Source organism: Molothrus ater, chromosome 6 (genome assembly GCF_012460135.2).
Source record: "Molothrus ater isolate BHLD 08-10-18 breed brown headed cowbird chromosome 6, BPBGC_Mater_1.1, whole genome shotgun sequence".
NCBI lineage: Eukaryota > Metazoa > Chordata > Aves > Passeriformes > Icteridae > Molothrus > Molothrus ater.
In genome coordinates, this window is record NC_050483.2 from 6,658,036 (window position 1) to 6,671,502 (window position 13,467).

A 13,467-nucleotide genomic window follows, 5' to 3' on the forward strand; every position below is an offset into this window, starting at 1 on the left:
GTATTCCTAGGGTCCTCACTGTGCGCTGTACTTTCTTGGGCACAGACAATTTTAAATCTTCAGGTCCTTACCATTGACATGCCTGATTTTTAATTTTCACCAAGTGACCATTTTTAAAGCAGAGACATCTTGGTTTTTTTTCCCTTGACCTCAGTCAGCTCAAGAAAGGTGTGATCAGCACAGAGCTCAGCCCTGCATGGGGTGTCCTCTGGGATGGCAGTGTTGTCACAGGGAGCCCTTGGAAGGTGAAGTGTGAGGGATGAGCTCCTCACCTCCTGGCTGAGCAGCAGTGCCAGGCCAGGGCTGCTGTGGACACTGTCTCTGCACTGTGTGACGGGGCCTGCCTCATCCCTGGCCTCTCTGCCTTACCACCTATTTGCAGGTATTCAGGATTTCTCATCTGCAACTGCAGGAACTTGAAGTGAGTGCCACCATGTGAGACCCTTGGCCAGGTGCTTTGACTATGGACTAAGGCTCAGTTACCACTGCAGATCTGCTCCTGGCTTTAGGGGAGCTGGCAGAGCTCTGTGTGTGCGGGGTGGTGGGGTTCAGCCCATTTCTGCTGTGGCAGGGGCAGGTGGTCAGCCACTGAGCCCTGTCTGTGCTTCTGTCATTTATTTACCTGCAGGATGGACAGAAGGGTGTTGTGGGATCACATCTGCAGGAAAATGGACATGTACTGGATGAACCAGCCTGACCCTGTGGGATCACATCTGCAGGAAAATGGACATGTACTGAATGAACCAGCCTGACCCTGTGGGATCACATCTGCAGGAAAATGGACATGTACTGGATGAACCAGCCTGACCCTGTGGGATCACATCTACAGGAAAATGGACATGTACTGGATGAACCAGCCTGATCTTCTGCAACTAAAGAACAAGGTCATCTTTGGGGATAAAAAAGCTGATGATGTAAGAAGAAGAGTTGCTGACAGACAAAGGGGTGTCAACCCAAGTGAAATGACACTTGCAGCTTCTACCAATTAGAATAAGAGAAAGATGTGTGCTGCCTGGTGGACAAAACAGAGCTGCCAACCAGGAGATGAGTGGACAAAGCGGAGCAACAAATAGAACAACGTGTGACCGTGTAGACCCAAGGTAAGAAGTAAATAACATTTAGAAGCACAACAAACAGCTTTTGCTTGATTCACATTGAATCTGCAGCGTCCTTTGCCTTCTCTCCTCAGGGTCCCTGCCTAGCTGCTGGGGTCTGGGGGCTTTTTGGGCTGGGCTTTTTAGGCTGGGCTTAGCATCCAGCTTAACACGTGAAGCAGGTGCTGTGGCTGTGCACCAGAGCATGAACCTGTGCCCCAGCTGGGCTTTCTCCAGCTGGATCTGCCGGCTCAGAGCAGGCCAGCACTGAGAGGTTACCCGAGGACTGCTGTGACATCCTGTCCTGGTTTAGGGTAAATCTGGGAGAAAAGCAGCGATTGTGGTGATTGCGTGCGGGGCATGGTGCGTGAGTGAGCGAAGCTAAGGCGGTAGGCTCATTGCTGGTGGTGGCTGCAGGGTAGAAAAAAAAAGCGTTTAAAAAAAAGTCAGGTGATGGAGGGCACTAAGGACGAGGTTAGATAGGGTTTCCGTTTTGTTTAGTGCTGTTTTTAAGGTAGGTAGGGGAAAAGGAGGCAGACGGGCACAGGTTTGGTAGCGATGTGTGAGCTGTACAGCAGCAGGTACCACGGCAGTGCTTTGTGCGGGAAGGGAACAGTTCTTTCACAGCAAACCGGTTCTGAGGAGAGCCTGTGCTCAGTCACCACAGCTTTGGGAACAGCAGTGAGAAGTGCTTTTGTGTCCCTGGGGCAGCCGGACGGCATGGCCCCCGTGCTCCCTCCCAGGGCATGGGTGGGCCATGCTGGGAATCCTCCGGTCCCGGGCCCTGAGCGGGGCGGCTTTATCTCCTGCCGTGCATTGTCTGGGCCCGGCCGGGGTCGGTGCCTGCCGGCTGCGGGGGAACGCGGGCCCAGGCGCCCCACAAGGGCTGGAAATGGTGTCCTGAGGTGCCGGGGCCCGGCGCTGCCCTGGTTCGCAGGCCGGCCCTGCCGCGGCTCTGCCCCGCTCGCTCGGGTTTCCTGGGCCCGGGGGTCCCGGGGGTCCCGGCGCCGTGAGGGAGCGGCCCCGGGGGGCGGTGGCCGCCGGGGAGGAGGGCGGGGCTGCCCGCGCCGGCCCCGCCCCTCGCGCCCGTTGGTTGCGGCCCGGCTGTGTTTTGCATATTGCCCACCCCGCGCCGGCTCTGCTCCAATGGGAGCGCGGGTGCGGCCGTCTCATTAGCATACGCACCTCTGCCCTGGGCGCGGAGCCGCCGCGGCCGCAGGACCGAGCTGCGGGAGGGGCGGGAGCGCCAGCGGAGCCACCGGGGCCGGGCCGGCACCGCCACCGGCACGGCCTCCCCCGAGCGCTGCCTGCGCGGCTGAGATGAGCGGTGGCGAGCAGCGTTGTGGGCTGTGCACGGGGCAGGCGGGCGGCGGAGGGCTGACTTCCCGCTGAGGCAGCCCCGGAGCCGCGCCGGACGGAGGAGCCCCTTTATTTTGAATTTTTTTTTTGTGGTTGTTGTTTTTGGTGGTTTTTTATACGTTTTCCCGGCGGCCGGCCGGGCTCGGTAGGCGGAGGGCGCCAGCGCAGAGCCGCAGGCCGAGCCGGGCCGGGGGGGCTGGGCGGCCGGCGGGGTCGGCGATGCGGTGCCTCGCTCTGCTTGGCCTCGTCGCCTGGGGCCTGGGGAGCTGGGCCGGACACAGCGGCGGAGCGTCCCCCCCGCCCTGCCCGGCCCCGTGCAGCTGCGACGGCGACCGCGGCGTGGACTGCTCCGGGCGGGGGCTTGCGGCCGTGCCTGCGGGACTCAGCGCCTTCACGCACGCACTGTGAGTCGGGGCCGGGCCGAGCCGGGCGGGCAGGTAGCCGGGCGGGGGGAGGCACCACCGGCGGCGATACCCCCGGTAATTGCGGGTGTGCGGGGGTTGCTGCGGTGCGGGTCTAATAACGCGGCCGGCTCCGGCGCCGCCGCGCTCCCCGGCCGAGCCGCGGTGCGGCCTCCGGGCAGGGCCCGGCGCTGCCGGGGCAGGTGAGCTCGGCAGGGCCTGGGGCGGCTCCGGGCGGCCGAGGGGAGCCGGCCGAGCCCGAAGGGAGCGGTGTAAAGGCTGGGAGGAAGGCGCTCGGAGCCTGCGGCGGTGAAAGGCGAGGCTCGGGGGTTCGGTGGGGCCCGAGTCGATGCCGGTGCCGTCCTGAGGCGGGGGGGAGCTGCTGCCCTCGCTCGGGTGTGTGTGTGTGCCTCAGCGTGCGTCCGCGCCCCGGGTCGCCTTTCTCCTCGTTCCTCTCTAGAAACCGGTTGCCATTGCTGGTCAGTTTGCTCCCAAAAGTTAAAGGCGTTTTCAGCCCGAAGAACGCGTAAATCTGGTTAAATACGGTGCCTTCGCTTTTACAAAATCTTCACGATGGTAAAGCACAGGGGAACCTTGGAAAAAGCCAGCATAGCCAAACATCGGGGCTTTGTCGAGTTTGGCTCGTGAATGAAGAAAAACATGAACTCTTCCAAAAAACCCACCATTTTATCCCCTATTCTATGGTAATGTTGTAAAGCAGGCAGAAACTGGTAGGTCTTGCGTGGCGTTTTGGTAACTTTAATAATAGAATTTTAATTGAGGAATGAGCACGGTTCTGTAGAGACATGACCGGGGAGGGATTTGCAGCTTTCAATACGGTAGCTTTGCTAATCCACAAACCTGTTAAGTTTCACAATAAAACCTGTCAGTCTTGCCCCACTTCTCAGCGCAGATTTCACAGGGTGGAGCAAGGTCTGGTATGGGCCAGTGGTCAAGTCTGGTATTACTAAAGCTTTGCCGTGTTTACAGCGTGTCATCCAGCACACTACGGCAAACCATAGTGCGACGTTTCACATCGGTACTGAATCGCTGTTTTGTCAGAACACAGCAGAGGTGTATGCCTTGGAAAATTGCATTCTTTTCTTTGTCTTTGTTTGCCCACGCTTAATATGCAGAGGGAGTCTGATTCATAGTTACTGGGTGTTTAGTTTACTGAGGAGGTTTCCAATTTCTCCTACATATTTGGATTGTTTCTTTTACTTGTTCAGGCTGGGTGGAGAAAGATTACTGGGCCTTTTTTCTTGTGTACTAGTTGATGAATGGTAGAAGTTGCATCTGGTCTCAGTTGTTATCTGTGCTTAAATATTTTGTTCCTTTTTTGTGCTTATAAGGTGTTAAGTGGGAGCTCGATTTGTGCTATTTTTTCCTGTGGAAGAAATGGTGGTTTCTGAGTGTTTGGGGTAGGGAGTTAGACGCTGCCGTCATGAACCCTTGGAATTACTGCTAAACAGTCTTCTCTTCACAGAGAAAACAGGGAAGTTACCCAAATTAATAAGGTGCTTGAAGTCTCTCTGGTAAAAGCTGCATTTAAGCATAAGATTTTGTGGTTCCTACATTGTCTGGCTGTCTTATAAAATAGACTGGTACATCCCTGAGTGTCTGCAACATGACATAAGTTGTCTAATGGGCACAAGTCGCCATAGCCAACACTCGTTAGAGAGAAAACTGCCGAAGAGTTTCATTTTGTAAGTTCCTCCTTACTGTGCAGGTAAATTTCATACAACCAGCTCTAAGTTCCTCCTTACTGTGCAGGTAAATTTCACACAGGCAATGTGACACTTATGGCTAAAGTGAGAGGAGGGCTGCACACGCTGAAATGTGCTTTGGAATGAATTTTTGTAGCTTTTGATTTTATGCTCTTAAAACTTGAGAAGAATCTTTCTTGAACTTGAGAAGAATCTGGTGCTGTGGCAGTGGAGGATACTCTTGATCCCTCTTTGCATTCAGTTCCTGCTTCCTTATTTACAGAAGGAAAATAATTGGTGGCTTCTTGGTGCTTCTGAGCTTAACCAGTCTCTCTTGAAGTCAGGGCACTAGAAGTTTAGGGTATGTAGAAGACAGTTTTGGAGGCAATAGAAAACTCACTTCTGACCTGCTTGGAATGGACAATGTGTAGTTTTGCCAGAGATGTTTGGTTGGTTAGTGTGGAAGAAGAAGACACAAAAATAAAATCACACTCCTACGTGACATGTTTGTCTCATGGCAAAGCACCTTAGCTATGTGAAGAGAAGAAAACTTTTCTGTTCTCTATGTCAGGCACCTTCATGATGTCAGGAGAGCCCCTCAGCATTGCTGCTGGGCTAGTTTTTGATTACAGCCATGGCAGCAGAGAGCCTGTAGCACAGAGGCGGCTGAAAGAATGTTACAGGTGATGTTCTGTGATACTAAAGCAAAGGTATGCCCAGATTTTTGCTTTGGCCATGAGAGAAGAAAGCTGCTCATGACTGAAGTTGGCAGTGAATGAGTTCCAAGGCAGTTTAGAATTATGGAAGGAACCTGGTGTTTACTTTTTACTGGTTCTGTTTTCCTGAAGTCCTAATTTCTTTGTGTTAAGTCTAATCATTTAGCCTAACTTCGCAGGTGCTGCCATGAATGGTCAGACAGGGGTTTCTGTAGAGCCTTAAAGGCATATCCTTACAGAATACCCTTCCCATTCCTTACTTCTGTTTATTCAGCTCTTGATTGATCCCCTGCTGCCTCTTGCTTACTGTGGTGGTTTGAAAGCAGGGAGAGAGGGGCTGGTGTGATAGTGGGGGATTATGTGATTACCAGAGCATGGTGAGATCTCTTGAGGGTAATTCTCTCAGACTGAGCAGCTTGAAAACATGGAATATCTGCTCACTGCTTTTGAGTCATTGGTGAACTTTGGGTGGTGGAATTTGAATAAAGCTGTCCCAGCTGCAGTCAACTCAGTGAAGAGATTACTGGGAGATGTACAAGTGCTCAGGAAAGACAGATGACAGCACCAGGTCAGACCTTTGTGAGGGGATGGGATTGATGGGGACGAGCTCACAGGGAGTTGGGATGACATGAGCAAGGATAAATGCTTGATACTTTTACTGTAGGCAGCCATTTGTATAATTTAGGTAGGTGTTTATGTAACTCTTCATTGCCATCTGCCAGTTCTTCTGTTTATGAAGGTTCAGTTTGCTTGATTGCAAAATAACTGTAGCCTGTGCACGTTGTGGGCACAGGGTGAGTGGTGATTGGGAGTGGGGCTGTGCAGGATCCCTGATTGTCTCCAGCTGTGCAGGACAGGTGAATGCTATTGAAGGTGAGGAGCCATGGAGTGCCCAGGGGAGCTGAGCAACCCCACAGGGAGCAGAGGGCACACAGGTGCAGGGCATTCAAGATGAAGGTTATAAAAGGTTGCTCTGAAGAGGAATAAGGAGCAGATCCTTTGTTGTTGGTCATGGCTCCACCATCCTTCTGATATGAGTAAGTGGTGCCTGTGCACCATATAAAGCATATGAAAATGGGTTTTGTTTGGTTTTTTTTAATGCTTTATGCTCCTGATTTTTTGCTATGATGTTTCACATGCCGTGTTCCAGAAAACTTGATGCTAGTTGAGAGGAAATTGTGGTAAGGCATGCACATGTGCTTGTGCTTCTCATGGATGTCAGTTTGAGAACTCAAATTCCAGTTAGCAAGGTTTAATACTTGTATGAGTCTTGTGCAGGAGATTAGAGCAAGGAATTCTAGATAATTACTTTTGGAGAGATTTTCTATGAGCCTGGCTGACTTTGGTCTTGCCTGACAACCATGAGGAATACAGCCCCTTGTCAGTGCCTGCTATTATGTTTTAGGCAATTCAAATAAGAAAACAATACAGATAGTTTTCATTCTAGTGCTTCTTGTGTGCATTTTTGCACAAAGAAGGAAGGGTAGTGTCCCTAGCTTTAATTTTGCTTTCTTTGAGTGTGAAAGGTGGGGGGCTTGGGAGCTCTGGCTGCCCTAGACTAGGGGATAAACCTTCAGGATGAAATTGTCATATTGATCTTTTGGGTTTTATTGCTCATTTAACCTGATAGTGCTGTATTTCTGTGTGCTTTTGTGCACTAGCTTTATGAGGTTGAGATGTGGCAGTTGAGATCCTTTTTTCACTTGTTCTTCACTAGAGGTTGCTTCAGCAATCACAGAGAGCTGTTGATCTCTGTTTTGGAATACATGCTATCTGGAGGTACCTCCATGCTCTCACCATTGAGTGAGATCCCTTGCTCAGTGTATAAATGGCAAAATGATGTGGTTCTGTTTGGGGTGAGCAAAGCTTACCCATTTTTTTGTATTTTTATCTGTCACTGTTATTTTTTGGTAGGATGATGATAAAATGTAGTAGGGAGGTGTGAGGTGTCTTCTCCTGATACATCTGGTGCAAAGATAGAGATATTTAGTGTGCTGCTCTGGTCAGATGTCTTAAGTATAGAAGGACCTGGCTGAGTTTTGTTAATGCTGTCTGGTAGAGTTGTTATGGTGAAAAGTGAAGGTGTCCAGATGTGACCTTGAGTCTGGAAAATGTAGCATGGTTGCAATTCTTCTGAGGTAGAAAAGCCTTATCTAATTACAGGTTTGAAGGTTTTGCAGGTAAACCATTTAGTTTTTCATTTGCTTGTGCTACCTACTGGTGATGTGATGGCAAGTAGTAATTCCATACTTCTTTTAGAAAGACATGGTCATGTCATTTCAATTTGGATAATCCTGTAAGTCAGCAGAAATACTGTTACATTTGTACAGGCTCGTGAAATCCCACAGACAGGAGGAGTATTTCAGTTTGGTGAACATTCAGTGATTCCAGCAACAGTCTTTCCAGCATGTATCACCCAAGGATTGGAGTCTTTATCTTCATTTTAAGCTGGCCAATTTATCTGTCAGTCTTGTAAAAAAGTAGATGCTTTTAGGTAGTGTACACAAAATGAAGGTGTTGGTGTTTCAGTGTTAAATATTTTTGCCTTTTTAATGTTTTTGTTGGTATCAAATTTGGTGTTTTCCTCTTCACCATTTATCCCCCCCAGAAAAAAACCCAACATTTTGCCATAGCAGGTAATTCTCAGGTATTTGGCATTTATTTCGTACATGGAGCTGATTTGTATCATATGTAATTCCTTGTTTGATGTGTGCTGGCAGAGGCTTGTAAGTGTGATTTTGGGGAATAAATACTGAGATAAGTCTGCAGCATAGAATCAAGCTTATGCTAGTAAGGAGGTAAATAATTACCATTTCAGTTCTTGAGAGAAATTTGCTAGTAACTATCTCCTTGAGAGGGAAAATATGGAAGCTGTAATATAAGGACTAAAAAACAAAACAAAACTAAAAAAACCTCCTCTGCAAGGATCTTTGTTTGTTTTGTACTCTACATCTAAGCCAGCAATTTTTGCAGAACACAAGCTCTTATTTACCCAGAGAAAATTACTGGCCTAGATTTCCGAAGGGCTGAGCACCCATATCACATTTTAGAGAGCATGGTGGCTGCAGGGCTCTGGGAATAACTCTGGATGTCAGAGATCTTCCTCTCAGCCACCCCTGGGCCTTTCCCAAACCTTGTTCCTAAAGATGAGCCTCTGGTTGGGAATGGGTAGGAGCTGGGGTTCTGTTTATTTTGTGTGGTGACTGCCAGCAGCCCGGGTTTGCCTGCCCCTTGTTTTACAAACGTGCAGGGGAGCGAGGTGGATGGGACTGGTTCGTTTCAGCAGGGCTGCAGTTACTCTGCTCAGGGTGAGTGTGCTTCAGGCAGCAGCTCTGTGCTGCCAAACTGTGGTTTTGGGTCTCTCTATGGAAGAAGCAGAATGTCAAAAATAGCTTGAGGAAGAATCAGAGAGATTTGTATGATCCTAGAAATAGGAGACTAAGGTAGAAAGAGCAGAAGCAGCCATTCCTATTTGAAGAAACTTGTAAATTGAAGCAGCAGAGTTTTAAATGCTACAAGCCCTTTGTTTACAGAGATCTCAATAGTGTGTGATGGATTAGAGGCCCTGGCCATCCTCTCTACCTGGTGGGTTCACCATCTGCTTCACCAGTGACCGAGGATTTTGCAACACAAAAAATACTCTTCTGTAGATTTTCATGTCTGCCTTTCAGGTACTGTTGCAGTTTGGGATAAGATGTTCTCAAGCTTTGGTCTGACAAGAGCTTTGCAGTCATGTGGTGTTGGTTCTCAGTGCCCTGCCACCCCTAGCTTGCCCTGCTGAAGAAGTGGAGGGTGGCTATTGGTATTTCCTTTGCTGAGAGGTGGTCAGCTGGTGGTGTTGGCGGGGAATTGTGTGCAGGGATGGTTGTCACAGGAGCTCACACAGAGAACAGGAAGATCTTGGTGTTACTGTGTAAATACTGTCCTCACTCTAAATATGTCTGTGAGCTTTTCTTCAGAATTGCGCCCAGATTCATTCACTTTTGTTCCAAATAAAGCTGCCATGTCCAAATTGGAAAAACATGCAGCAGTAGATATAAGGGTACTTGGGAAGTATAATTAAACAATGAAAAAATGGCCTGTGATGTACCTGCAAAACATTTGACCTTTTTGCCTTTTTTTCTTTTTAAAGTTCTAAGTTCCTGTCAGTGAGTTTCACTGGAGCTGAAAGTTTCCAGTATTTTCAAATCGTGTGTCGTTTGTTTTAAAATACATACTTGACATAGCAGGATCCATTTTACTTTACTCTTGAATGATTTAACTGTTAGAGGATTGTGACAAGGTCAGCACTTTCCACTTCCCAGAAACATACTCCTGTTGCTGAAAGAGTAAGGGAAATCTGTATTTCAGCTTCACTGAGAATTTCAAGGCACAATGATGATATAAATCTCTTACAAAACCACAGAGAGAACTTGTAGTGATCTCAAAAATAACAGTTTAAAGTTGGTGTCTGAAAACTGCTGTTGAATTTCAATGGGTAATAGCCAACTTAGGGCATTATGCATAATGTCAGCCAATATGGTAACATGTTTTTAAAAATACAGATAGCTATTTTTGACCAGGTGATGTTGGTATTCCCTGGTGGACTGTGGTCTGACATATCCCTGTCAGGGATATGGTTGATTTTGGGAGATAAGAATATCACTTAAACATTTTCTTACTAAAATATGAAGGCATTTTGTTTTTTTTTTTTCTTTTAAAGTGATGTGCCTCCTCCTTTTCTCTCTCCAACCAGTTGTGGTAAAATGCTAGGTCTTGCAAGGACTTTTTTCACCTAAAACTTTTAATCAGATGTGTCTGGACTTTTAAACGGTTACAGGATTAGTAGTGAATCATAAATGAATGTGCAGTTTCAGAGGTACACAGGGAAGGCCTAAACCTGTTTAATTTAGCTTCATAATGCTGCAGATGCAGTTGTACATTTGGTAGGGTTGCTCTCTGAACGTGTTTAACTGGGGGGTTTTGCTGTTCCCTTGTTGGCACGTGCAGGGTTACAGATTGACAGGCTGCCCCAGTGCCCAGTGGGGAGAGCAGCATGGCTGTGCTTCCATAGCCATGTCCCTGACATGGGACAGACGGACTGCCTCACCCCATCCTGGAGAGCCCTCTGTGGGGCTGGACAGCCAGGGGGCCCTGGGTGAGGTTTGCTGCGAGCACTTCAGCCCTTGCTGAAGCTCTTGTGCTTTGCCTGGCACTGCTCAGTGGTGGCACAGGAAGCCCAGATGTGGAACAGTGCTGGGTTGGCATTGCACTAATGCAGTGTATTGCAGGGACCATGCAGCACAGCTCACTGTGGCTGTGTTTCATTCTTTTGGGTGTGATACTGTGCAGTGCTTCTTTCTGAACCGTTTGGGCACTGGGGGGGTTGTGTTTGGTGTTCAGCAGATGCAGAAGACATGAGTGCAGTTGTGGGTCCTGCTGGGATGTACCTGGGCTTGGTGTCTCCTGTGCCCATGGCTTCCTCTTTCAGAGCACAAAATGCAAATCCTGTTCCCTGCTGTCCAAGCAGGACGTGGCAGTGTGTTAGCCTGTAAAGGGAAAATTTGTTTTTCCTGCACTCAGGGCTTTAGGGTTGTGGCAGGAAAGCAGGACAGTTAGCTCCTGTTGCTGGAGGAGGAGATGGTGCAGGTCAGGAAAGGAAGCTTGGGGAAGCTGGCTGCCCCTTGCCAGTCAGAAGTAGTCGGCGGTGCATAGGCTCAGTCCTTTCTTTGTTATTAGAGTTTGATAGGTGGGATATCCTGGCTGTCCTTTATTAAACTTAGTCTCATGTTATTTTAAAAATATCTCTTACTGGAGAAGTTTCCTTGCTGTTTTCTAAATGCTGATCCAGATTAGTAGTGGATGTAGTTTGCTCATCTGGAAAAGTGAAGAGACTGAAACCTGTGACTGTGGAGTGCAGGCCCTCTCTGGTGCAGTGGGACACTGTGTCTGGAAACACGCATGGTGCTCTCCATGTGGCAGAACTGGTGCATCTGACTTTCACTCCACTCCACTCCTGCGTGTAGAAGCTGTGAAGAGGTTGCCATCTTTTTCAGGTGCCATGGTTGGAAGCCCTAGAAATATGTTGATTTTTTTTTTTTTAAACTAGGGGAAACCTTTCCCAGGACGTGCCTGTAGTAGTGCTCTCAGCAGTTCTGTGAGCTACTCCTGCAAATTAGGAGTCCTTTAACCTACTGCCAGGAGCCCTGCACCGTTTGGAAGGTGGTTGCTTGAGTTACACGTTCTTTAAGGGAATTTTGCAAAGCCATTGTCAGCAGCAATCTACGTATATCTTGTTCACCTCCTTTATTTACAGTTTCACTCGAGTAGCTGCTCTCTTGAGACATGAGATGTTCACTGTGCTGGGTGTCCTCTTGGGGTCTTGGTGGCCTTCCTGGAATTAGCTGGGCAGAGAGAAGGGAAATGGTTCATTGTAAAGAGTCCTACTCTGAGAATGATTTGGGCCTGCACAGGCTTCTGCCTTTTGGAAATTTTTTACTGCTCTTGGCTTTAACATTTGGGTTTAAAAAAAACCATAATGGAAGTAGATGGGCTAATATTGACCAAACTGTTAATATTTTACAGAACCTAGTGTGAGTCTTGGTGGGTGTAGAAAATCCATGTCTTTTGCAAGGGCAAATCTGGTTCTGTGTTACTATGGCTAAGTGTTTACTGGAGGCATTATATCTCTTCAATATCAGGTCAGTCATTTATTTAGCATTTACTCGCTCTTGCTTGACGTTTTTCTCAGAAATTTCAACTAGTTTGTTTACATGTTCTTTTTCTGTAACCTGCTTACTGCAAAGGCAGGTCTCTAGTTTTCAGACCAAAAATTAACAATATCTCGAATGTTCAAGAGGATTAAGCAAGATTATTTGTTTTTGGTATAATAAGTGGCAGTTGTTTACTTCTTCAGCAGAATACTTTGCAGCATTGCAGCAAGACCGGTTCTTCCTCCTTAAAACTCTTCAACTCTCCTGAGTAACCACGCCAGTAAAACAAGTCTGTGTATTCAAAAGAGGCTAGCATGAAAACAATAATATACCTGAAATCCCATTTAAGAGTAGGACTGCTTGCACTGTGATTGTATCTTCACTTACACAAAATAAGTTGGGGTTTTTTTTTGTCTAAAAGCATGAATGGGAGAAATTCTGTAACAAACATCAGATAAATATTCAAATACCCTTGGTGTTTGCCTCACCAGATATATTCCCTATGTCCTTCAGGCAAAGTGCATCACCTGGTCTGGGTTGGTTCAGTGCCATCAAGAACAGAGAATAGCAGAATAATAATGTAAACATGAAAAAATTTGTCCCTCGTACCATTTGTCATTGAACTTGCCTCAGTGAATTTGGTGCCCAGTCTGATTTATTTTTTTATGAAAAGGTCGGGATTGATACTGCTGGCCACTTCACTGTGCAAATTGACTTTCCCACCAGTTTGTCCTTTGGCATCTTTAGTGGGAATAGGCATTCAGTGGGAGTGTTTCGTCTCTGGCCTGCAAGTGCCCATCAAGAGATACATTTTAGAGGTACTGGAGCAACTGAGGATTCTACAGTGTTTATGATATATGTACCTCTTTCAAAAAAATCCACTTCTTTCCAAAGAGCATGCATTAGTTGCATTGTGCTGTTACTGAGAAACAGAACAAGAATTACATAGTGTCTACTGTCATCCCGTGTACTGAATAAGTTTTACTTGTTGGTGCCTTCCTTGACTATCAAATGGAAAAGTAGTTCCTTAAGAGAACTTATGAATCTCAGTGTGAATCAACAGGCAAAGTGTAGAGGTAGTTTTGCACATGACCATTTCCAGCCTTACAAGTTTTTTGCATCTCTAATTTAAAGAAAGAAAAGCCATTGAGTAGTAGCACCCTCCCTTGGGATTTGAGCCCTGCTCATGTTTGTGTTGAACTAGAATGCTCCTCATGTGTAGTAGTGGTGAGTTCTGTTTAGCTCTACTGTACATCAGTGGAAATCTGCAGGAGCCCGTGGATATCTGGTTTAGCAACCTAATCTGAGGGCTTTCCTAAAAGAGTTTGGAGTGAGTGACTTGCAAAATTTTAAGTTTGGTAAAGGAGGCAGGTTCCTGCAGCAGAGCAGTGCTAGCAGATGCTTCTTTTGAGGCTGACAGCAGATATCTTAACAGTTCATATTTGCAGAACTGTTGGGAAAGCCTTAAGATCTGTCCATGTTATAGATGTCATTTAACT

The 13,467-nt window shown here is 47.5% G+C and overlaps 1 protein-coding gene across 1 annotated transcript in view; it reads left to right on the forward strand.

Annotated features, from left to right (window-relative positions):
• The first annotated feature begins 2,306 nt into the window (after positions 1 to 2,306).
• LGR4 (leucine rich repeat containing G protein-coupled receptor 4) overlaps positions 2,307 to 13,467 on the forward strand; it is a 74,346-nt gene continuing 63,185 nt past the window's right edge. The window contains exon 1 of the mRNA XM_036384016.2: positions 2,307 to 2,857. Within this exon, the coding sequence (XP_036239909.1) occupies positions 2,673 to 2,857 (185 nt within the window). The 5' untranslated portion in view covers positions 2,307 to 2,672. The remainder of the gene's footprint in view (positions 2,858 to 13,467) is intronic.